We start from the raw sequence: 25595 nt of genomic DNA on the forward strand, positions 1-25595 counted from the left end.
GCTGGGAAAGATAAAGCGTGGGCTTAAAACAAATGAAGGGCAAATGTATTTGTCTGGTGATAAAGATGTAGCGAACGGGGGTGATGACCAATCATAATAACACTAGAAATCACAAAAGTCAAAGTGAACATAGAAACTGTGTTATGTGGAGAGGTAGTGTTTGTGTATGCGGCTCTGCTTTTATGGTGTAAAATGTGGAACCTTAATAAACAAACCCAGGATGACTTAAATGTAAAAATCGGGAAATAAAGTTAAAAAAAATATGAATTCAATAAACTGACATGGGTAAACGGCAACATCATACAGCATCTCACACACTTACTGACAGTTGTGGTAAAAAGTATTTTACATACATCAATCTTTTACTACAGTAGTACAACATATTCATAGATCATCCTTTTTATTATTATTTTTTCAGAAAACCTCAATTTTATTTCAAGTCTCTATTATTTAAGAGGAAAAAAATTTAAATAAATAAATATGTATAACAAATTATTTTTAGTGTTATGTTTTTGCCCCAATCAGTGAAACTTTTGAATACTTTCTTATGTTGATCAATGTGTCTAGGGTTTTTTAATTAGAAATCCCTCACTTCCTGTTTCCTTGGGTTATAAATATGACCAGGCAGAGAAGCCAATTTATCTTAGTAAGTTATTAATTAAGTAAGGTTTATTTGTAATGTATTTTTCCCAGATGAAATAGAGTGTGCAACAGTACACTTTAAAATGGGAAAGGTAGAACATGTCATTCGAGTAAGACAGGTTTGTTCTGATCTTATTCAGTCAGGAAATGGTTTTATGGAAATAGTTTCTTCCCACATCTGCAGCCAGAGCAATACTAAAAAGTCTGAAACTACTCTAACTGGGACACACCAGTCTGGATAAGAACCCAAGTTTATTTTATCACCACCCACACTGGGAAGAATAGTAAAGGAGACAAAAAAAAGACTCCACAGATCAATGTTAGAAAACTGCAGCACTGCTAAATTATGCTACTTCAATAAACTACAAAGGTGTTTCAAGCCTTTCTATTCCAACTGCATCATAACTGAATCTCTTTAAATCAAATTTTCATAAGTTAGAAAATTTACTCTGCAATTTCTATCCCCCTAGAAGCAAACTATGACAAGAACTCCTAAACTATCCAGACAGTTAAACAGGACATGATATTCAGCAACCTGAACAAAAAAACAGTGAATGTGGACAGTAAAGTTACTGAGTGTAGCGGTTAGCAAAATTGTCCAACAGCAAAAATAAACTCAGCTGGGAACAGAGCTAAAGTCCCCTCTCTGGCTTGGTTTGTTTTATCCTTATAGCTTCACGGACCATTAAGCTTTTTGCTGAACTAACTTTTTTATTTTTATTTTTGCTCACACAATTAGGGTTCCTTATTTTGAATCTTTGTAGATCAGACCCTATGTCGTTAACTTTGCAGCAATCCTTTGTGCTGAGCATGCATGTGGACAGCTTTTAGAATTTCTCTTTAGGGAGAAACCTCCAACAGAGTGGGCAACCATTTGCAACAACCCACTGGGTGTTTTGAGAGGACAAAGCACTTTCTATGTTTAAGAAAATATGGACAGTTAATGATAGCAACAGCTCTTGCTGTGACATCACAGGAAAGAAATACAGCCAAACAGATAAACTGGGAGCCAGTTAAAAATATCTAAAGAATGAAAGACAGCGCACACAGTTAATTGAAGCAACAGCTTATTTTACTGGTAAGAGAGAGAGACAGTGTTGAATACATAAAGGCAGAAACAGATGTATCATCTAGAGCAGGGGTCTCCAGCTCCAGTCCTCGAGGCTTAGATGTGTCCGCTTCACCACACCTGAGTCAAATAATCAGGTCATTAGCAAGACTCTCAAAAACTTGACTGCATACAGAGCAGCCATTCGATTCAGGTGTGTTGGACCAGGGACACATCTAAGAGATGCAGGACTACAGTTCTCAAGGACTGGCGTTGCAGACCTCGGATCTAGTGGAAAAGAGCATGACGTCATAGCAGCTGTAGCTAAGTCAATGCCTCCCTACAGGAAGGTGTCACAGCTAAACAGAGCACCAGGACAGATGTAACCTCTATGAAGAGAAAAAATCCCAGAGAGAACGAAAAGTTAAAAGGTGAATCACCAGCAGAAAAAGTAAAACTGGAGAGTAGCAGGAAGAACGTACTACTAGAAGAGTGGTCAATATATCCTCCAGCAGCCCAAGCCTTTAGCAGCATAACTATAGAGATAGCTAATGTAGTCCACTGACTACAAGCTTTACCACAAGGAAATCTAAAAAGTAGACAGGATGTCTGCCTCATGGATAAAAAAACTGTGAGCTGGTTCCAAATAGAAGAGCCTGATAACTAAAAGTTGTGTTGGACACACCTAATAGTACAGTGGAGAACTCCGTCCTTCCAGGGATAGAATTTGACACCTCTGATTTAGCACCTTCTCTCAACACACTGAAGCCCTCGATGACTCCTGATGGCTTTGGGGAACATTCCATTTTTATCTGTTCGAGGTAAAATAGATTTTTAGAAAGCATACATAGATTTGTGGAACTGTTCAAGGTGAATGTTCTCTGCTGTTTCATGTGAAACCATTGTTTGCGTAAAACATTTGACCTCTCGCAGGTCAAAGATCCAGGATATACTGGAGATGTGCTTGTTTTCTGACTCCATGAGCTCCCTGACTCATGCAAATTTACAATGTGCTCAGCACTAGAGTAAACAGTCAAGTGAAACTTGACCTGACCACAAGTCCTAATAAGCTACTAAAATGAAACCAAGGAGAACAACTAAGAAGCTTTGGAGGTTGTAAAAAATACTTTAACTTTGCAATCAGCAAAAACATAATTTCTGGATTTGGCTTTTTTTCAAGTAACATGAAGAATGTTTCCTTCTAAAGATAAAGAGAAAAATAGCACATAAATAGCACATCTGCCACACACTTTCAAATGCTTTAAAATTTATTTGCTAAAATCATTCAATTTCATTTGCATGGGAGGTGAAATATTTAACTTGCTTTACGTTGGTGGAAAAAAACCCCATACTAGTAAAAGATGCAAAGCTGGAGTAGCAAACAATCTCTTATTTTGCAGACAAACTCTAGCAACACTTTGAAGTCTGCACAGCAGAGTTCAGCAGGCTGACATCAAGAAACTTAATATTGTGATGAAAAGCATCACAATATATTTGAAACTGAAATGCAAAACATATTTTAGCCACTGATCCCGAACCTACAGTACAATCTACAGAGAACATTGGTCTGAGAAGCTGCCAGTGGTAACTCTGGAGGAGCTCCACAAATCTAGTTTATGTGGCAAAAAGAAAGCCACACACAAAAAACGATGGAGTTAATTTTCTTTCAAAATGTTACAAATAAAACATATTTCCCAAACTGTCTTTAAGACTTTGCACACACATGAAATACACTGCTCAAAAAAATAAAGGGAACACTTAAACAACACAATATAACTCCAAGTAAATCAAACTTCTGTGAAATCAAACTGTCCACTTAGGAAGCAACACTGATTGACAATCAATTTCACCTGCTGTTGTGCAAATGGAATAGACAACAGGTGGAAATTATTGGCAATTAGCAAGACACACTCAATAAAGGAGTGGTTCTGCAGTTGGGACCACAGACCACTTCTCAGTACCTATGCTGTCTGGCTGATGTTTTGAATGTTGGTGGTGCTTTCACACTCGTGGTAGCATGAGACGGACTCCACAACCCACACAAGTGGCTCAGGTAGTGCAGCTCATCCAGGATGGCACATCAATGCGAGCTGTGGCAAGAAGGTTTGCTGTGTCTGTCAGCGTAGTGTCCAGAGGCTGGAGGCGCTACCAGGAGACAGGCCAGTACACCAGGAGACGTGGAGGAGGCCGTAGGAGGGCAACAACCCAGCAGCAGGACCGCTACCTCCGCCTTTGTGCAAGAAGGAACGGGAGGAGCACTGCCAGAGCCCTGCAAAATGACCTCCAGCAGGCCACAAATGTGCATGTGTCTGCACAAACGGTTAGAAACCGACTCCATGAGGATGGTATGAGGGCCCGACATCCACAGATGGGGGTTGTGCTCACAGCCCAACACCGTGCAGGACGCTTGGCATTTGGCAGAGAACACCAGGATTGGCAAATTCGCCACTGGCGCCTTGTGCTCTTCACAGATGAAAGCAGGTTCACACTGAGCACATGTGACAGACGTGACAGAGTCTGGAGACGCCGTGGAGAGCGGTCTGCTGCCTGCAACATCCTTCAGCATGACCGGTTTGGCAGTGGGTCAGTAATGGTGTGGGGTGGCATTTCTTTGGAGGGCTGCACAGCCCTCCATGTGCTCACCAGAGGTAGCCTGACTGCCATTAGGTACCGAGATGAGATCCTCAGACCCCTTGTGAGACCATATGCTGGTGCGGTTGGCCCTGGGTTCCTCCTAATGCAGGACAATGCTAGACCTCATGTGGCTGGAGTGTGTCAGCAGTTCCTGCAAGATGAAGGCATTGAAGCTATGGACTGGCCAGCCCGTTCCCCAGACCTGAATCCGATTGAGCACATCTGGGACATCATGTCTCACTCCATCCACCAACGTCACGTTGCACCACAGACTGTCCAGGAGTTGGCGGATGCTTTAGTCCAGGTCTGGGGGGAGATCCCTCAGGAGACCATCCGCCACCTCATCAGGAGCATGCCCAGGCGTTGTAGGGAGGTCATACAGGCACGTGGAGGCCACACACAATACTGAGCCTCATTTTGACTTGTTTTAAGGACATTACATTAAAGTTGGATCAGCGTGTAGTGTTATTTCACTTTAATTTTGTGTGTGGCTCCAAATCCAGGCCTCCATTGGTTAATAAATTTGATTTCCATTGATGATTTTGTTGTCAGCACATTCAACTTTGTACAGAACAAAGTATTCAATCAGAATATTTCTTTCATTCAGATCTAGGATGTGTTATTTGAGTGTTCCCTTTATTTTTTTGAGCAGTGTATATTTTACAAAGTGTCCCTTGAGTCCAAAATGATTTCTTCTTGCAAAATAATGGTTTGGTCTAAATTTGTCAGTATGCCACAAATTCTTTTCATATTTTCTTTTTTTAGATTAAGAAGGAGACTATGGTGTTAAGAATGTTAACATTGCCTGGCTGATGTTCTCTGTAAGAGGGACTTGAAAGTATGTGTGTATTCGGGATGCACAATATATCGGCATTGGCATCGGTATTGGCCGATTTAAGTGTGAGTGTTTTCCTGACTTGTAGTATCCACTCTTGTGACAAAATGTTGCACCAATGTAAATGAAGTGACACCCTCACTGATCTCTACCTGCTCTACATCATCACCCCAATGCCGGAATTGTGTTATCTATTTCAAGACCAGAGCTGAGCTTTGGGAATAATGATGTATGTGTTCTGCTGATTGCGCCAATTTACTTGGGCATGAAATCCTATTTGGGCTTTCTTCCATGGAGACAGTTTTTTAAATCTCTATGCTGCACTCAGAGCTTCTGCAGACGGGGCTACAGCTTCTACATACAATGTGTCCTTACGTTATCACAGTAACGGACCTTTGCAAACATTGAGTTTCCTTTGTCCATCAAAGCATCATTCCCCTTCTCTGCTTAATACTCTGATCCTCCCACACACAGCTGCTGCTCTTACTTCTTATTCTTTTCTCTTTTTTTCCCTTTTTTTTCACTTCCTTTCCTCTTTTTCGTACAAGTGTTTTTGTCATTTTGTGTCATTCTAAGACTTAGAAAGAAATACCAGCAGCTGAACAAGGCTGCTGTAATAAAATGCTGCAGGTCTAGGTGCAGGTGAATCAATTATGAGAAATGTTCCAGAGAAGACAACAAACAGCGCCGCTCAGAAGTGTGCAGCTGCGACCCGAGTGAAATTAAAAGAGCTATTGTCAAGTTCCTGGGGTGTTTGGGTTTTAGATTTCCTTCTTGGTGTTTTTTTTATCATTTCCTTTTTTATGTTTGTTAGATCTTGACATGTTCAGTTTAATTCTTTGTTTATATTTGTGTATCCTGGACTACAAATGTTTTGCAATGTATTTTTCTTAGTTGTAGGTATTCACATACTAAATGTCTCTCTAACTGAACTTTGCAACACATACCTGTTGATAATATTAAAACTAAATAAATTCAGCTCTGACATATTAACCTCTTCTATTAAGTCATTATTATTAGAAAGATTCATTAATGTTTATTCCTAGATTCAGTATTTGCTCTTATTTTCTCATAACATAAATCCTTGCTCTTGCACTCAGCTTGACCAAAGTCCCATCACAAAGGTCTTAGCTGCAGACTGGGCCGGAGTATAAAAGTGGGTAGTTACTCTCTGCCCACTTTTATACCCCGGACCCATATAACCAAAGATAATCCACATCTTTGGTTATATGGGATATAATATACCCCATATATTATATGGGATATATAATATATGGTTATATAAAGAGAGAGATATGTAAAAACGGGCCTAAAAGATGCCCCCGGTCCATTCTGCAGCTGCAGTACGTATTCCTGCCTGACTGATCGTGTCATGTCATTCAGATTTAGTTTTGAGTTTTCTGATTTTGAATGGAGTGACAGAGTTCAAAGGTCTCTCTGTCTGAACAATAAAACCATGAACTGAGCTCCTCAGTTTTACTACACACTGGCTCACTGATCTGATTGAAAACAGCAGAAAACTAAGCAGCAGTAGACAAGTTAAAAATATGATGAAGGTGAGCAGCAGGGTTTAAAGTTGTACAAGCAAGATCAACTTTAAAAAAGTAGGCATGAAAATCACATGTGAAAACATGTGATTTTCATGTGAAAACATGTGATTTTCATGGGATGTTTTTGTAAGGGAAAACACAGATCACAAATCTCTATGTTCAGAACAGGTAGACCACAAGATAAAACTAAGTCAAGAGAGTATGTCTATCCTCGTGTGTTGGGCCAAACATAGTCTGTTCAATATTAAGAGAGCCGATGAGGGTCATGTTCATGTGGTAAGTTAGATTTAAGCAGAATAATTTGACATCTTTATCTACTGTAATTTTGTGCTTGAGGCATGTATCCCATATCAAAATATGAATTTTAGTCATTTGATTTGGACTTGAGACTTGAGTTGGACTTGGAAGAAAGTGTCTTGTGAACATTTCTGTTCATTTTTCATTCCAACTTCTGATGCTGGGATTTTGTAGAAAATCTTGATTGGTTCTCACTCTGGTGTCACAATATTTATACAGAGCAACCTAAGTTATATCCAAGTTTGACTTATGTTGAGTCGTGGTTATTTTAATTATGTTCATTTTAAAGTTTAATTTTATTCAAATGAGGTTTTGGAGAAAACAACATGAAGGTTCAGTGACTCTGTCATCTTAATTTAGCAAAGCAACACACAAGCTGCATGTGGGAACAGAACAGGCAGATCAATAAAAGGCTTTAGCTTATTTTTAAATTCTGGGTTATCAACACGGAGAATAAGAAAGGAAACTCAAATTCTGTTTTTTGACAAGTATTTAGGTTCATGAACAAAGTAGAGCATTTTTTGGAAAAGTATTATTCCCAAATCCAGAAGTAAAAAAAGTGATGTTTTCTTTCTCTAATTCTGAATCCCTCACACAAGCATGAACAATCACTATTTGGCTGACTGAGAGTTGCTCAGCTTGGAGCCCCAGGATAAGAAGAAAACGACGTAGCTGATGTCGCCCTGGTTCTTCTCACCACAGGAATAATACAAATGTGTCGTGGAAAATGTTGAAAATAGGAGATGTGCCGTAATATCTCTGGGGAGCACAGGCGTGACTCTGCTGGGCTGACAAATGTCTACAGGATCATACATGAGTGAGGAAAGGAGTTTGACAGAAACATGTTAATATGTTTATGTAAGAGAGGAAAAAATACCGTAGTCTCGAGGATTCTGATGAAAATAGGCAACAGCAGGTCATGAACAGGCCTCGGGTCATTTTAGTCTCTTTGAAATGCATAAATTTTAATGCGCCATTAACACATCTGAAGACGTGCCAAGATGCATCTTTATCGTACTCCTATTGCGTGTTATCAGCCTAAGACAAAATACTTTATTTTCAGACAAGCGTGCTAACGAACAGGAGGTTTTTAAAAAGTGGTTTAACATTACTGTCCCATAAAATTGAAGTTATTTTCTTCATTTGGTCACATTATGTACAGGGCTAGAATAGAGCTGTGTTCTACACAAGGCAATGTCCCAAATTAAAATACTTTTTTTCCCCATTGAATGAATAATAAACCTTGAACAATCTTGTTTAAGTAAGTAGAACTACATGTATGGTGTATCTGCAGTGAGTCACTGTTTGTAATTTCTCTCGTAGTGTTTCTGTTATTCTAGCCAATCCAGCCTGAAAAAGCCCAAGCAGTGAGATTTACCCAAACTTGAGCTGAAGTACCAATTTCTTTGCATATGTAGATAAAAAAAATTAGGGGTAGGGCTATTTTACTATGTCACAATTCTGCTTTCTGGAGCCATAATTTGATTCAAAGTCAATTTTCTACACAAAACAATTATTCATAATGATTTCTGCTTCTATCTAGGCAAAGGAAGATAAAGATAGCACATGGTGAGGCTCATATTAAGCTCTGCCTGACTTGGTTCGATGCAGGAAGGGTGCCTGCTCCCTTCCTGCTGCATCCTCCGTTTTGCTCTTATGAAATGATCACAGGGAGAGTGCCACACTGCTAAAAGACTTTAGATTTATTTAGTAAAGAATTGTTCAAATGTACATACGTCCTCACTGCACTGGTTAAATACAACTTAGAAGTATTCATATTGCAGAAAAACCATATTGGAGGCAGACTAGTTGAAGCAAAATATCAACATCGCTGTCCGAGTGCATTTCTGCACGGCCACAACATTTGACCAATCACAGAGCTCTGTATGGTCTGGTCTTGCACAAGGTGAAGCTCATGTCATGGAGTTGTTCAAACAGAAATGTTAATGTAAACTCAGCATTCCCCTTTAACAATGTGAGGAACCAGGAACCAAAACAAAGACAGAAGAATTCCCATTTGCAAACAAATTTCTATCATATACACAATTAACAAAAACGGCAAGAAAATCTGTTTTAACTTACCATGCAACCAAACACTTTTATGAAAGGGTGAAATAGTTTGGTAAAAACTGAAAGGTTTGGCTGATTTAGAGTTATTTCCTGCTGTAAGTCAGAGCACAACCAGCAATATGATGGCATATTTATTCTGTTCTCTCTCTGCGCGGACTGTGAAAGGACAGATCAGGGCACAACACAAACCAAGAAGGAAGTGTTTGAATCCAGTGATGAATGACTCGCTCTCCTCCAGACAGGACCCACAGATTAAAAGCAGGAAGGCAGCAAAAAGGGAGAGAACAGCAGAGACTCTGCAGACTTACGTGCATGTCGAGTCGTTTTAGGTAAGAGGAACCTAATTTTTGTAGAGCTTTTTTTACTACTAAAAATGATTTTAAAAAGTCTCTTTGTCCCACTACATGTCTGAAACATTTGAAACACCAATAACAATCCAATCCAGACACGTTCTCTGACCATTTCCCCCCACAAATAAAAGAGAAGCAAAGTTTCCCTTTCAAAACACTCAGCTTGTCAAACCATTCAGCAGTGTGATGAAATTCAGTGTGACTATCGCAATAATATGACACTTATCTGTGTCTTCATGCATTAAAACATGAGCAAATGATCAAAAGTGACAACACGATGCAGCCAGCGGTAGATGATGAACTGAAATTCAAAAACTGTTAAGCTTTTATCTTTTATTTAGCTCACATGTTTTTTTTAATTTATTAATTTATTTTTTATTTTTGGCTTTTCACATCCAATATCCAAGTGGATAGACGACAGGCAGATGAAGCTATTTTAGAGTTTCTCAAAAATTAGCATGAAGTACCTCACGACTCAAAAGAACTTGTTTCACCAACACACAATTATAGATAGAGTGAAAGCAATAAAATACAAAATTTCAGCTGTGACTTTATGGTCTCAAACTAGAAATAATTAGGAAACTAGAACCTTTTATTTAAGCACATTTATACAGCAGGTATCAGAAAAAAATGGCTTTAATACAAAACAATTAGTGGCCCAAATAGCGCCACCTGTTGCAATATATGAAACACTTATAACTGAAGCATTTTTTGCACTTTTGCTTTATTGATTTAACTTATTAGTATTAGTATTAGTGGATCTTTACACACATCTTTCTCAGTGGTTGAACTTTACAAATAAAATACAGAGAAAAACCATGAAGCTGTAGAGCAATCAGGTAGATGTCCTAAAGGTGGATTGACCATCACATACCTGGAGTGTTTTGAGTGAGAATCCTCCTTCTAAAAAGTCCAAATTTTAAGGGCTCTCCAAATTTTGTATGGATTTCACACACCTAAACTTTAAATACAAACAACTTGTGCCTTTCTACAACATAAAGTCATTCTGAGATGATTTTCAGCAGAAGCAGAGCCTTTTGAGACCAAGGCTTGTGTCTGGGGGTTTTGGCACCACTCAATTCAACATGCAGCTGCTCACACTTTCAAAGTGCGACATGAGAGTGCGAAATTGGTGTTCTTAGTTAAACTACTGCTATTTCTGTTACCTTGGTGACGATTTATAAAACACTTGATGCATCTTTTAGGGAGTATTGGAAAAATGTCAAAACACTTTTGTGATATATTGGCATTTATTTATTCCTGAACAATGTGGACCGTTTCAGCCCACGACACATTAAAAGAGATGCTTCAGTTTGTGGTTAACAGCATAAAAGTTGTTTACTCTTTTTATTATGACATTACTTTGCTTGTGTTTTAGCACAGAAGAACCAGATCAGAAAAGACAAACAACTCATCATCAGTGGACTGATTTACATGTAGTAGAAAACATTTGAGTAAATGGATAGAGGTCATTGTCAACGTCACATTTTGTTGCTTTCCTTTGTCTGAATGGTGTGCTGCCTTAACAAATGGTGTGCTGCCTTAACACATAAAGGATGTATGAGGTGATAGAGTTTAACCAAAAGCCTTTGTTGCCTTCATCACAATTAATTAAAATGCATAATGCATCCATGTTCCCATTAATGACCTAGTCAAAGCAGAAGTTGATTAAAACATTTAACTATGACCACATTTACCTGGAGTCAAATGTATACTTTTCGCTGAATGCAAAAATTAGACATTTGATGTGTTTTTTTTTTCTTCCTTCTGTGATCAGGTTACATCCATCTGTCATCTGATCACCGTTTTATAGAACTGTGTGTCACTCCAATTAGCCCCATTGGATCATAGATTTATTCAAAGCAACCATTTATCCATGCTGATGGCAGCTCAGGATCTCAAATCATAATGAGTCCACAACCATGTTATTGTCAAGTACTGCCTTAAAGTCTGATAGCACATGTGAAAGTTTCTCTGTATGAAACTTTCACGGAAAAAAACTGTTGATTATGATCATGAACCTAAACTGCTGGTATGGATAGGATTAGGATTCTAACATAATGAGAAACAGATTACCACATACTGTGTAGGCATCACTTAGAAGTAGGTAACCACCTTAAAGACACAACTTAACCCACACCTTAATCCTTTAGTCAGTCAGTCAAACCCTCAAGACTGAGATAGAAATTGTCATTCAGATATAGGACTACTCAGACTTTAATCACAAACACTCACATATAAAGTCAAGTGAAAATCAAGAAGATTTCTTTTCTCTTGACATTTAGTCAAGAGCACAAAGTCCATGGAGTTCAAAAAGATGTTCCTCAGTTTTTAAATGAAAGTGCAAATGAGAAACTCAAGGAGATCAAAGTTGAGTTTCAAAAAGTTTCTTTAGGGTGAAGATTTGTTTTCTACTCCTGTGAAAAGATAAAGTTTGCAGAATTAAAAAAAAACAATAATTACTTAAAAAATTTATAATATATTGTTTTGTTTGGATAAAAAGTTTTCTGTTGTGTGTAAACATAATGGTAATCCTTTTAGTTCTAAGCTAAAACTAACTTATAAGTTAGTGAAGGTGCTTCACAAATATCTTTGAAAATATTGTTGGTCCTACCAACCCCAACATAAAGGTATGATGTGTCACAAAATATATTTTCATAATAATACGCAATATTCTTCTATATAAACTCTGTTTTCTTGGATCCTGCATTATTTTCTCTAAGTTGTAAAATTGACTCAAAAGATGAAAATTCCCCAAGTCCAAAATGTTGAGATTTTATATATATATAAACATTTTAACTCACTTTTTAATAATCTAATATGATTTAAATCTGCTTTTCCAAAACTTATTTTAATCCCAAAAGTTCAGACTAACCTACAAAGACGTGTTAAACCATTAAGAACTTTTTATTTCATTGCAAAGTTTAAAGTCAAACCAGATGCTGTAAGCTACATGAGGCTGCAAAGCAATGCTGAAAATGTTTTCACTGCGCCCTTTTTTCTAAACATGTCTTTGTTAAGATTGTGTGCAAGAACCCAAGTGCAGGTTGGCAGGCTGGAGGATGAAAAAAATAACTTTTCATTGAACTAAAACTAAGCTAAAGGCGCTACCTGGCAGGAGCTTCTGAGCAGGAATTCAGAACTGAAGAATACAGAAACAAAGCTCGGCTGGATACAATACAATGACTAGCAATGTCAATGATCTGGCAGGGAACAAATAAAAACTGGCAGGTTTATCCACAGGGGGAGAATAATCACTGACACAATGAAGGTATGCTGTTTAGCAAAAACAAAAAACAGGCTGAGCAGAAAGCAAGAATTAACTAAGAAAAAAAGACAGTAAAAATGGGTACAACGGATATGAATTTAGGAATAAGTGCTTCTTGTCAAAACAAAGCAAAAACATGATTACCATCCTTATCATTTTTTTATATACATTTAGAAGTAGAGTAGTTTTTTCATTTGACACATTTTGTCTTTATTAACTCAATTTAAAAATGAACATTTTAGCAAAGTGCATTATAGACAGAGTACAAAAAATGTAGCCCAATAAAAATGCTAATAAAAGAAAGCTGTGTACAAAACCAATATTTTAGTAAAGACAGTATCCGAATAAGATGAAATAAGATTGTGTTTGACAACAAACTCTAAATGTGACTATAAATAAAGAATTAACTTCATTAATTCTTTCCTGTATGTTTATGTAGACCAACCAAAATGTTTGCTCTGTCTGTTTAAATATTGTAAAAGATCAGATCACATTTCAGCTGATCGAACAATCTCAATTTTACCTTCATGGGACTGAAATCCAGACTTTAAATTAGGTCATCACTACGATGAAAGGTGAATATGTTATTCTTAAAATCAGTTGAGAAAACAAATAATGTAAAGGAGCTACTCTAAAAACCCATGAAGAATTTTATGCAGCAAAAACACAACCAGTTCATCTGTTTATATGAAACAGTTTCACATTTTATAAAACTGTCAAACTTGAAAATAGTGGTACTTCAACAGTGAGGGAATCCTGAGTGTTTTAATGCTTAACTTGCCAATTAAAATAAGTTATTAAAGATGACACATCAAGATGAGGCGAGAGCTGGGTCTGCATGGATCTCCTTAAAACTAACAGCAGTTCTTAAGTACAATGTCTAAACATGCAAAAGAAATGTGAGACTAAGCCACAGGGACGGATGAAGATTTTGCAAATGGCTGCAAACTACAAACACTGATTAAAAACTAAATTGTTAATGGATGCAGAAATGAGCCTATAGCCACAAGCAGAGTAGTGAGAAAATTTCATGGCAAGATGTGAAAACCTCGAACATTTGGAAGTAACATTTACATTACTTCAGAATTATTTATGCAAAATTTGTCCAAAGATCCAATAGATGGCAAATGTGGCTTAAAATGACTGATTACTAGGAAACATTAAAACTGAACACAGAGTCAGTGATACAATGCTCTACAATTCAGACCTAGAGGACTGAGGTCCTGCAGCATTTAGATGCTTCAACACACCTGAGTCAAATAATTAGGTAATTAGCAGAACGACAGCAATTTACTGCAAACTGAGTAGGGATCCAGTCATTTGATTCAGGTGTTTTAGATCAGGAATACATCTAAAAGTTGCAGGACAGCAGATCTTGAACAGTGGATTTGAGGATCTCTATTCTAACCTGTAGTTTTAATAACAATATAAAAGCTTTTCAGTGTAAACAGCTTTACTTTATAGGAATTGCTCGGTTTTTTGAGCTGTATCAGTGTGAAATAGTTATCATTTAAACAAAGATTAGTACTACAGCAGCCAGCAGCCAGAAAGATCTCAGCTTATGTTTAATGGACCAATTAAGCATAAAGTTTGAGAACAATTATCTTGGAAGAAATAGCCTCTTAAAATCTTAACCTTAGAAGTCTCAAAACATTTTAAGCTAAGATGGTGTCAGAGACTTTTACACTGATTCACTTTTGTGCAATTCAGTTGTTTATGTAGATGCCTATGGCTCTTAGTATGGGGAGCCATCAATTAGAAATATGGCCTGCAGTCTGTTGTCAATTATTACTCAGTCCATGTAGCACTGCAAAGGAGTACACAGAAATCCATGGAAATGTATTCACATTGATAGCTATGACTGAAGTTATTTTAGCTGGCTGAAATCTGCTCTGAAATAAGATGTAGAATTGGCTAGACTCCTAAACAAAGCAATTCAAGTTTATTTGTATTGTATAATTTTTACACAGGTTAATTTTTAAAAGATTGGTTTGACTGCTACCAATAAGATACTGACTGCTGATAACCATGTCCCAGACCCCATCTAAAAAACAACCACTTTTCCTGTATCTTAAATGTAAAACAGTCATATTAACATTATAAAGGTGTCTGCATACTTCTCAGTGTCGGCACATGCCCATATCCATTCTGTGTATGAATGGAGTATGATACTCACTTTGAGACATAAATACTTTTCACAATAACCCCATAGATGTTAGGCCACAAACCAAAGATCTGTGACAGATTGGCTCAAGTGATGAAATCAAGCATGCTACAAGTGTCAAATGCATAGAGCTCATTCCAAAATGTTAGTTTCCTATGTCATTATGTCTTCTGAAAGGCAAATATGCAGAATGTTACAAACATAGAACTGTTTATTACATTTCTGTTTGAGTTCAGAAGAGCCAAGAACGAGAATAGTAAAAAATAAGAGAAATGGGAATGTCCTCAGTTAGACATTTCCCAAAGAAAGCTAAATCTTAAAGGGTAATAAAAGTTGTGCAATTGTAGCCATTGCAGTGGTCATCTGCTCTGTCAGCAGAATGAGGTTTGAACCACATTAAATCTCATGAGCCAAAGCTTTCAGCTAATTAGCAGCAAGGAACCACCAGCGACCTGCTGTAAGAACCATTATTTTTCTTTAACCATCTTCATGTCCAGATGCCATTTAGTGACAGCATGCAGAGCAGAGTTTTTACATGTCATCAGACGTCAGTATTGTTTTTGCCAGGAATTTCAAACTGTTTCCTTGCCATCCTTTATGGCCACCAGCATACCTCCCACAGTTTAAAGACAAGTAGACATGACGCGGCCCGGCTGTGTTGCCAAAACGATGTGCATGCTTCTTCGATCGCAGTATGCTACTCACCAGGGTGCAGCTGCTATCTGCATCATCATCCAGCAAGCTCAGTCTGCACAGAGTCTTTTCGTTCTTCAGCCAGTACTCGGATGAGTCCAGGACACTGTTGCTGCACAGAACCTGCAGGACGTAAACACGGGTCAGCAGCGCACGAACACAACACAAAACAAATGGTAAGGACAGACTTTGATCCGTCTTTTTGTTAATTTAATCCACCAGTCTCCTTCTTTTAAAACGTGAGTTCATGAAGTTCAGTATGTTTTAAATATTTATTATACTTGTGCCAAGAAATCCTCTGCCAATGAAAATAAAATGATTTTATGCTTAACCAGCTCTGATCGCTCGGTTGCAAATTAAAAATACAATCTTCATTTAATCTTTAAACACAACATACCCAGTCCTGACAAATCATGTTGATAACACCTACTTTGATGTAAAAAAAAAATTCTGAGTTACAGTTAGGCTATTTCTTATATAAGTGAGTTGTTTAAAATGATTTGAAAGGAAGCACAAATGGAGTAAGAAATCCGTATTATTGTAGGAAGCATGCATACGTTTCATTCAGGTAACCAGACTGCGGAGTTAGACCTGAGCAGACAACAGGAAGCTGAACATTTACAGCAAGGTTGGTCATTTTTGTGCTATTAAAGTGTTCATTTCTGTCTGCTATGAGGATATATTGAGTTCTTTACAATATTAGGTAAATTAGGGCTCTACTAACTCTTCAGATAATACACATACTATGGTATTAATGCTAAATGTGCTAAACACGCACAATGTTACCTTTCCTGCCAATACAGCAAGGTTTCTGAACAGTTACAATAAAGTAGAAATAATAAAACTATTTAATATAAATTTAATATTTTTCCCTTGAAATCAGTTTTTAACATCTTTTATTAATGTTGAAACGACCTTACAATAAAATTTTAATATCTAATATTTTATTTACCTATAGATACCAATGTTACAGAATGTTACACTATTTCAGAAAAAAGAAATATTTATAGAAAAATGACTTCCAATTATTTTTCTGCAACTTGAAATAAGTTGCTTTTTGGAAACAATTGCTTTACTTTGCAATAAACATTTAATTGTTAACAGATGTTTTGCCCTGCTGAAATAAAAATTCACTAGGGCAGTAAAAACTAGTTTATTATTAATAGTCCTTAAAAATGTAACTAGCTAAAATCAATTAAATGAGTCATAAAATCAACCTAGGATGTCTAATCTGCATCGTAGGACTCGTAATTTGTCAGATAAAGGCAAACACACAGTAGTTACTGATGGAAAATGTTCTTAAAACCTGCAGGTAGACAGCTGCTTTTGTTCTTCTCCTTCTCACACACCGTACCGTATACCTGTCAGGCTGTCAGCGCGACAAGTTCTTTAATATACTGAAAATAAATGAACTTGCTCCGTATTACAGTGATGAGGGGTGATCACAAGAAAGACCGAGTTTGTCAACAGAAACTCTTTCACAGCATACAACGCAAAAGCACATTGCAGCAGGTAAAATTATCCTTAAAATATGAAACCTGTGCAATTACTTTGACATATGACACCTACATGTGCACTGCTCATTCTCCATGTGTATTTTTAGTGACATCTCATGCCCCCTCATGCTTGCCCCATCTGTTTAGGCCTTCAGCCAGGTAATCGTGACGTATTTGCTTAGCTGATCTCTCTGGGAGGGATAATACTTAAGGCTGTTGGTGCTGGAGCCCGAGGCCCAATTACATCAAAGAAATAGCTTTTTGTCTCTACAGCACCATCGAGTGGAAGACAGTTGTGATCATGTGCAGGGGGCTAATTAGGAACACTCAGTAGTCCACACAGGGCAGGGTCAGGCACATTAACAGTAGACCCACAGACAACTTAAAAGGAGCATCTCTGCTCACTTATCTGAGCCGTTTCCCTTACTGTCTCACTCTCTTCCACTGGGTGATGATAAATCTCCTGGAGGGAGGTGAGGACCTGACTGTTACTCTTATTGCACAACCTCGGGGCGTCACTGACACCCAAGGGGAGGAAATTAATATCTCTTGCACAGCTTGATGCACACAAACACAACTCAATGGAAAGACAAATTCGACCCAGAGGTGAGAAAACAAAGATGTTGAAGAGCAGACAGAGAGTCTGGGACTTGTCCTGATCCATGTTCAGGAGACAGAGTTCTCTGTTCTCACCTTCTTGCAGGCGCTGATGGATGAAGCAACCGTGCTTTCTGTCCTGCCTCCATCCACCTCACCAGACTCGGATCCTTCAAACATGGCAGACGACTGGAAGTTACTAGAAAGCAAAAGACAAAAGGGCACAGAATCGACTTTGTCAGAGCAGATTTCCACCAGGTGCTCAAAAATCTCGCTTCGAAAATCTCGAGTCAGTGATGCATGACAGTCCCTGCTCTGACTAGAGCAGCCCATCATGTTTCATTTGCTCATGTTTAGAAGCTGCAGCCTCTGCCGCTAAAACAACTAAGTATCTATTGCAAGTCAGGATAACCATTTCAACATCTCATGCTGATATGATACCAAATTTCACTTATCTTTGCAATGTAGCAATAAAAAAAACTGCTTAGAGTTGAGAGTTCACCTGTAATAAAGTCATAATAACAAAAAACGTACAGTAAGATTTTCCACCAAACATGCAATACTTGATAGAATAGAATAGAATAAATGGGGAAATGTCTATATTACATCTCCAAGGCAATATATGCAAATTTTCCATAGAAATACAATATGTGGCCTGTTACATTGACTTTCACTGCCTTCAATGCCCACACTGGTTGTGTATATTTAGTGTGAGAGGTGCTATAGCACAGAAAGCATAGTGTTGACTCTATGACAAAAGGAAAGAAAAAAATAGGACAAATTTTATTTAATATATCAACTGTATTATTCACCAGCAGTATTGTCGTTACGTGGTTTCCTGAATTTCCTTTGTTCAGCCATAATAAATATGTCACACAGTCATGTAGAAAACTATGACAATTAAAAATGACTTGGAATTTCATAGTTAATTCAGTAAAATGTACTGAACACACTTCTTTGTTAATTTATTGAGCAACCACTTATATTCTTAGTATGTCAAAAGCATTTTAAGATTTATAATTCATGAGATGCCATGTGTAATACATGTGCCTAGTCCATATGCGTTGCTTCAGTACAGGTCTGGGTAAAGCCACCCTCAGGCCACAATGAACTGCAGTTATGTTTTTGAAGAGGGTTGACAGAGTCTCCAACTCATAAAATCTAAAATGAGATTGTAGGCTATAAAACTGAACTTAGCTTGCAAATTTAATGTTCAATAAAAGATAAATATTCAAATATTCAAATACCAGGGTTGCACTGCAACCAAAAAAATGGTCCTAGCATTCTTGGCCAGTTAAAATAAAGCAAAGCACAGGAGCCTGCGGTGAAGAGAGTAACCATGTTAAAAAACCAATACGCTCTTTCACTCCTCAGAGAATTTCATCTTGGGAGAGATGGCCACAGTGTTACAATTTCCATCTTGAAGTGAAAGCGGATGTCAACAAAACACTACTAGAGATGTCTTTTCAGTGTTTTATGAAATATGCTGTTTATAAAAATACACCATCATACCCATAGTCAGGGAGTATATCGAGGAGGCAAAATGAAAAGCTCATCAAAGTCGCACCTTAAAATCTGAAAACAGAGTATTTCACCAGTGTTATTCATCTGGTTCTCAATAATGAATCACCCATACCAACAAAGCAGTGTTTAACTGATATTACAAGATAACTGTAATTGTAACAACTACAAACTATAACTTTGTGGCAGCTTAAAATAACACTAAGTTGGACACCAAATCTACTCATAGCATTATTTGAAAACAAATTCTATGACGGCATTTCTCTCTTTCTCTTTCTCACATACATAACTCTACAGGCTAGCATTATTATGCGTGTTTTGAGTATGAAAAGGATAAGTGTCAGAGTCATTTGAGCATTTCCACACTTTTGGCTACAAGTACCCTTAATGAAGATGAGTCTCTAATTGTTTTTATCATTTTTAAATTGCATTAATTCTAACTGATTTAACTTTCTTCTTTTTCTTTTTTACGTTTTCTGTTTTCATTGATATATATATATATATATATATATATATATATATATTTAGCATCCATCCTAAAACATCTCGTTGTATGAGCCATTATCATTTCTGTGTCATTCCAGTGCCTTTCTGATTGTGTGTTAATCCCCCCCTCCTCCCTTCACTCTCACACACACCAGCCCTCTTCCTTACATGAAGAAGGCTGGTGAAATGCTACTGGTAAGCAGTAGCATTTCAGCTACTGCTTACCAGGCTCACACTATCTAATACGATCTCTTTTGCAATCTGTACCTAGGTAACGTCTCTCTTCTCCTCCGATAACGAAGAATCCCCCAGATCCTGCCCCTTTCTCCAGCCCTGAACCTGCCGTGCAGTCGAAGTTGTGATGCCAACAGCAAACATATTGATTATTTTGACACATTTTTCTGTCTACTTGCATGCTCTTTATTTCTCACAGCTTTTTGGCGCTTCCCTTGCATTTTTGTTGTTTGTCTATTGCCACTCATTTCCCTCCAATTCCGATCTGCTCAAATGACAAAATCTGATAACTTTGGTCAAAGGAGAAGGAAGGGCCTAAAAGATTTCATTGGATTAGCCCAATTTCCTTTAAGAAAATTTACCAATGGACCATTGCAATTTACTAGTTATTTACAGTACACTTTTTTTTTGTGAAATAATGACAGCCCCGAGCCCATTAATGTGCATCAACCCACCTGGCATTGCCTGGTGATAGGGCAATGCCAGGTACGCCCAGCCAGTCCAACCCTGGCAAATATAGTGTTGTGGTGGCAAATTCAACACAGATGTTTTGAATGTAATTAACTGGAAGGCTGATATAGCTATGAGCTGTAATATGAATAAACATATATATCACACCCAAAAAAATCACTATTCTTCAACTAGATATTGGCTTTTGAGTTGCATATTTTACAGCAAAACTTGTCTTTTTTTAGTATTTTTTTTTTTCTGAGGTCCATTGTACCCACACCAGTCTCCTAATTCTCAGGAGTCAGTGTACAGATTTAGCAGCTCTTCTGATGAAAGCATACATGAGAAGACACAATGCTTAATGTTTGAAGGTTCTGAGGATCAATTTGAACATTTCAACTATATAACCTATTCAGCTATTAAAGTGAATTAGCTATTAAACCTAAATAAATTATGTCATAAATATTAACTAAACTCTATGCAAAAGAATGCAAATTATTAAACCGGTTTCATTGTTTAAAGTTTAACAGTTTGTTTTAGGTTAAACCTAATTGCGAAACATAAAAATACAAGGAAACGACATATGACAGTGGTGTCCAAACTTCTCACCCCTGGGGCAAAAACTGGCAAATATAAACAAAATTCATTAAATTAAAAATGCAAAAATGTGTTTATTCTGATTTTTCGTCTTTTTGTGTTTTACCTCCTTGGTAATAAGCAACATTTTTATGAAATCAATAAATCCTTAAAGATCCAAAACATTAAAAACACTTCGGACTGCTGCCTTATTAAAAGAAAAACACAATTAACATTTTTTTGGGGGTCATCAGTTGATTTCTGGTTTGCTGGCCAAATTTTTACCATTCTTGACTTTTAGTCAGAGGGCTGATCAAAATCATTTCAAGAGCCACAAATGGCCCCTGGGCCTCAATGAGGACACTCCTGACATATCAACTTCATGTGGTAAAAATCTCAACATTACAACAATATTACTCAACTACATAAAAGACAAGGTTCCTGTGGTTGAAAGCAAATACAAGTGAAAACTCAAGGGAAGGCGTCATTATCCTCTGTTCATGCTTTTACTGAGATAAGCCAACTCAGAGCTTATCTGCAACAGCATTAATGAGGATCAGTTTAGAAAATGAAGAGGTTGTGCATGCATATTTAAGCAGGAACATCTGTTTTTCTTTTTACATAATTGACTTATTTCAAAGAAAATCAAAAAGCATCTTCCTTTGGAAGCCCCCATGGATCATATACTGTATCTGCTTGCAGTTTGTCAATATGGATGCTGTATATGTGAGCCAAAGTAAACGGTTCTACCCTTTAGACAGTAAATTACATATATATACTTTCAATAAATGCATTTCATGTGCTTTAAATAGTCTTCTGGATCTGCAAAAGGCACATCTAAACAACCATCCAAACAGTGGCGGTGAATTTCCCGGATGCTCGTAAAAATCCAGTAATGCAGAGCAAATAAACAATTAAATAAATAAATCATGTGTGTGCTATAGCTAAAAATCCTAAACTGGTCTTTACGAAGCTCATGAATATGTCATTTTTAGTTGACAACTGAAGATCAGTGGAGTATATTAGTCACGCTCGATCTCCTCTCCAGTCTTTGCGCTTAAAAACCAACCTCTCCATCACGACACGGTGAAGAGTGACAGCTCGATGCACTCTTCTGCTCCATGGGCTCCAGCTACCCATTCAGACAGAGGACACAATTAACTCCTGACATGTCTGTTTCTGAAGGCCTAGTCCGCTGGTGAAATTTTCTGAGCTCACTTCTTCACCATCCCATGTAAAAGAAACGAGAAGCACGTCACCTGATCCCAGAAAATGAGAACTTTTGGTGCTGGACACAATATTTAGCAAAAAAAACCCCAAATATATATAAACATATATATAAATAAAATAAAGAAAAAAATGCCTGCATTATTTCAGTTTTAATCTGCATCACTTTGTATTTGCAAATGAGAAAACGTGACTATTGCCACAGATCTCGTTCTCTCAGTTCAGCTGACAGGTAGCTTATGACAGCACTTTAGTTGTGCCTCATGGTCACTTCTCTTTCGCTACATCCAATGTGACGTCCTACATAAGATGGCAAACTTTATTTTCCACTTTAATAAAAGCATCTAAATGGCCCGTAGAGAATCATAAGAAAAATACATAAAAACAGTAAAGTTGTGACACAGACACAACACTAAAATCACAATTAAGCTTAATTATTTTACTTGGCAAATTAGATGGTCATTTAATATAATGCGGGATAAGAGGAAGTGCCTTACCTCGGTGTTTTCAGAAGGCACTTTGCGCCTGCCATTTTCTCCAAAAAATACCCCAAGTGCTTGCGCTCAACCGATGGTATAACTTCCTCTGCGCGGGATGAAAGACGGGGAGAACCTCAGCACTCTCTCTGATCCAGATGCGCATCCTCCGGTGGAGCACTGAAGGAATGCCAGGCTGTTCCAGCGCGATTGGAAGGAAAACTGGGCTGATTTTAGAGCCGTGGTGTCAGAAGCAGCAGCAGTAGCAACACACTGCCCGTCCTGCGCGTCTGTCCGCAGAGTGGAAGTGCAGCAGCTCCGCGTCGATGAAACCTAATGAGCTGCACGACGCAGGCAAGGACGCGCGCCAGATGAAACCCGCGCATGTGTAGAAACAAGAGGCTGTGATGGGATCCAGCGTGGAATAAATTCATAGCAGGAGAGATTCTAATGTCAGACCCTTAGGTCTGATTAGTCCTTGAATATGAAGTGATAAATAACACCATTCGATTTATGACAAATAGTTTTCCATCTATAGATTTTTATGTACGTTTTCGCAACTATCACATTCGATTGGAAGCAACTGATTTTCTGCTTGATGTCCAGAATGAATCATGAGCAATTCGAAGTCTGACAACACTCTTTAGTGTGGATGTTAGTGAAGGAAGATACTCCAACAGAATAAGAGCTACTAAACAGAACCGGACTAAACACATACATTTAGAGAATCGGAATTTACAGAAATATACAGAAAAAAAGCAAAGATTCATCAAACACTAGAAACCAAAGTAACAACAGCAAGCCAAAGTCCCAGGGCTAGCCGTAATTTGCAGCAGCCCCTCTCTCACTCACAGTGTGACAAAGCCTCTTCTCCTAATAAAAATCAGAAAGGGAAGAAAAAATACGTTTTATATCATTTTTATACCTCTTCTTCATCCTAAAGATACTTTGGAACCAGATTAAATCTCAATCATCAGCTTAAAGCTTTACAAAACCTGAGATAAAAGTGACCCAAGCCAGAATCCTGACTTGACTCTAATAGAGAAGCTGTGAAGATAACTAAAAGATTAGGTTGATGGCAAGAAAGTCCTCTAACATCACCAGAGATAAATCGTTAAAATATCAGAGCAAACATTTGTTCAGCAATTATACAAGGTGCTTGATATGTGTACTGACATGATAGCAATCCATTAAGCCATTTATTATCTAGAAGTGTATAATTTTTGACATTTTCATTTTGCTGTATAAAAAAAAAAACCTATTTTAATGATACCCCTTGTAAAGTGTCCTATTGTCAATTGGGACATAGTTCTCTCATTTCTGACCAGAAAAATACTTCTTGATTGACAGAAAATTATTTTTAATTGAACACTGAATAATCTTGGCCTAACTGTAAATGAATCACCACAGACGTCTTGTGGTTTATCATAAAGTGGAATTTCTCAGAATGTAATTTTTTAGAAGCAGAGGCTTGCTGCATCTGGGAATTTGCTGCAGAGAACAGCGAGAATGAACTGCAATGATAGCCTAAGGCTAGAAGCTGCTCGACAACAACACTGGTCAGAAAGAAGACGTGCCCTAAATCACACAAGCAACTGCAACATCTGATAGAAACTCTTATGTAAGCTATTTTCATTCTATATTTGCTAGAAAACTACGATTCTAAAATCAATAAATTGAACTTCTTAAAATAATAGCCTCTTTTTGAGGTTTTGACTAACACTTAAACTCACATCATCCAAAGAATCTTTTCTCACCCCCCACTCCAAATTGCCAATTCAGACTGTCATGATCTTTTTGGACAGCCATTTGGGACCGTAGAGAATAATCTCTATGTCCATTAGATCTGATGGTAACTTTACCTCTCTTGATGTGAGAGGCAACCAAATAGCAGGCACGACCTCTATTTTATAGTTTGAATAATGTCAAGGGAGGAGAATGAAGGAAACTGTGAATTCTGAAGAAAACACAGAGAAAGCTGGAGCTTTAATGAGGTTCTGGGAGAGAAAAAATACTTTATTTTTTTGCATCCCTGTGTTGGCTAAAGTACTTTGCTCTACACGTTCAAAAGAAATCATACCATACCACAAACCAGCATTTCTTATATTTAGAGAAACTATTCTTCGTTTTATGCTTGTATGCTATAACAGTTCCCATATATCCATTTATTAGTACCTACAGCTGAGGTAGAAGGCTTTCCCCATCCAGCATCAGCTACAGTCAATATAATCAACAGATTAAAAGATCCTTGGTTAAATGCACATAATATGAAATACATTGCCTTGCACAAATATCCATAGCTGTATTTATAGTGTACAATGTACTCTTAGAATAGTTGTAACAATTGACCAAATTAAAAATTAGACAAAATAATAAACAGAACTTGTTATAATACAGTAATCTGTTTTTGTTAACTTTTACAATGACAGGTCAAAGACAATGTCTGGTCCAGTAAAATTTCTTGGTAAAAATATCTGTCCCATCTTCACATATAATTGAGTAGCCTTGTCATAAACTGTAAAAGAGAGAGAGAGAATAAAACACAAAATCACTTATTATGGAATGAATAGTAAGTGTGCATGATGCAATACAGCCCTAGGTGGTTGCTTAAAAAAAAAAAAATCAATGGAGAGTTTGTTTGTTGTAAAAATAGCCTAAAGTAGAATTTCATGTACAGTTATGTAACTTAACACATTTTTTTTCAAAATTTGTATTAATCCACTCTATTACATTTGCAGTGTCTGAACTTAGACTTAAAATTTCACTAACGTGTTTGTGAAACGCAATTTTAATTATAAAGATGTTTCAGCCAATTTGGGTTCCAGCTAAAAGCAGAACCTCACAAGTCATCTGAGATGTTACTGTTAGGTGGTGTGCATGATGAGCGACCTTAAAAGTTGACCCATATAGAAGTCACCACAGTCCCTGGATCACCTGGGCTGTCTAAATATAGATGCAGGATCAACAACATGAATACTGGC

General features: G+C 37.4%; 1 protein-coding gene across 4 annotated transcripts in view; it reads right to left on the reverse strand.

The window, feature by feature from the left end:
* sphkap (SPHK1 interactor, AKAP domain containing) overlaps nucleotides 1-25595 on the reverse strand; it is a 120565-nt gene that overhangs the window by 16694 nt on the left and 78276 nt on the right. For 3 of the 4 annotated variants that reach the window (XM_032545473.1, XM_032545476.1, XM_032545474.1), the window contains 2 exons: nucleotides 17741-17843; nucleotides 15564-15674 (listed from right to left, as the gene is read on the reverse strand). In XM_032545473.1, the coding sequence (XP_032401364.1) occupies nucleotides 15564-15674; nucleotides 17741-17843 (214 nt within the window). Of the gene's footprint in view, nucleotides 1-15563; nucleotides 15675-17740; nucleotides 17844-22635; nucleotides 22980-25595 lie in introns of those variants that run through there. The other variant, XM_032545475.1, reaches the window with a different exon arrangement.

Source organism: Xiphophorus hellerii, chromosome 18 (genome assembly GCF_003331165.1).
Source record: "Xiphophorus hellerii strain 12219 chromosome 18, Xiphophorus_hellerii-4.1, whole genome shotgun sequence".
Lineage (NCBI taxonomy): Eukaryota > Metazoa > Chordata > Actinopteri > Cyprinodontiformes > Poeciliidae > Xiphophorus > Xiphophorus hellerii.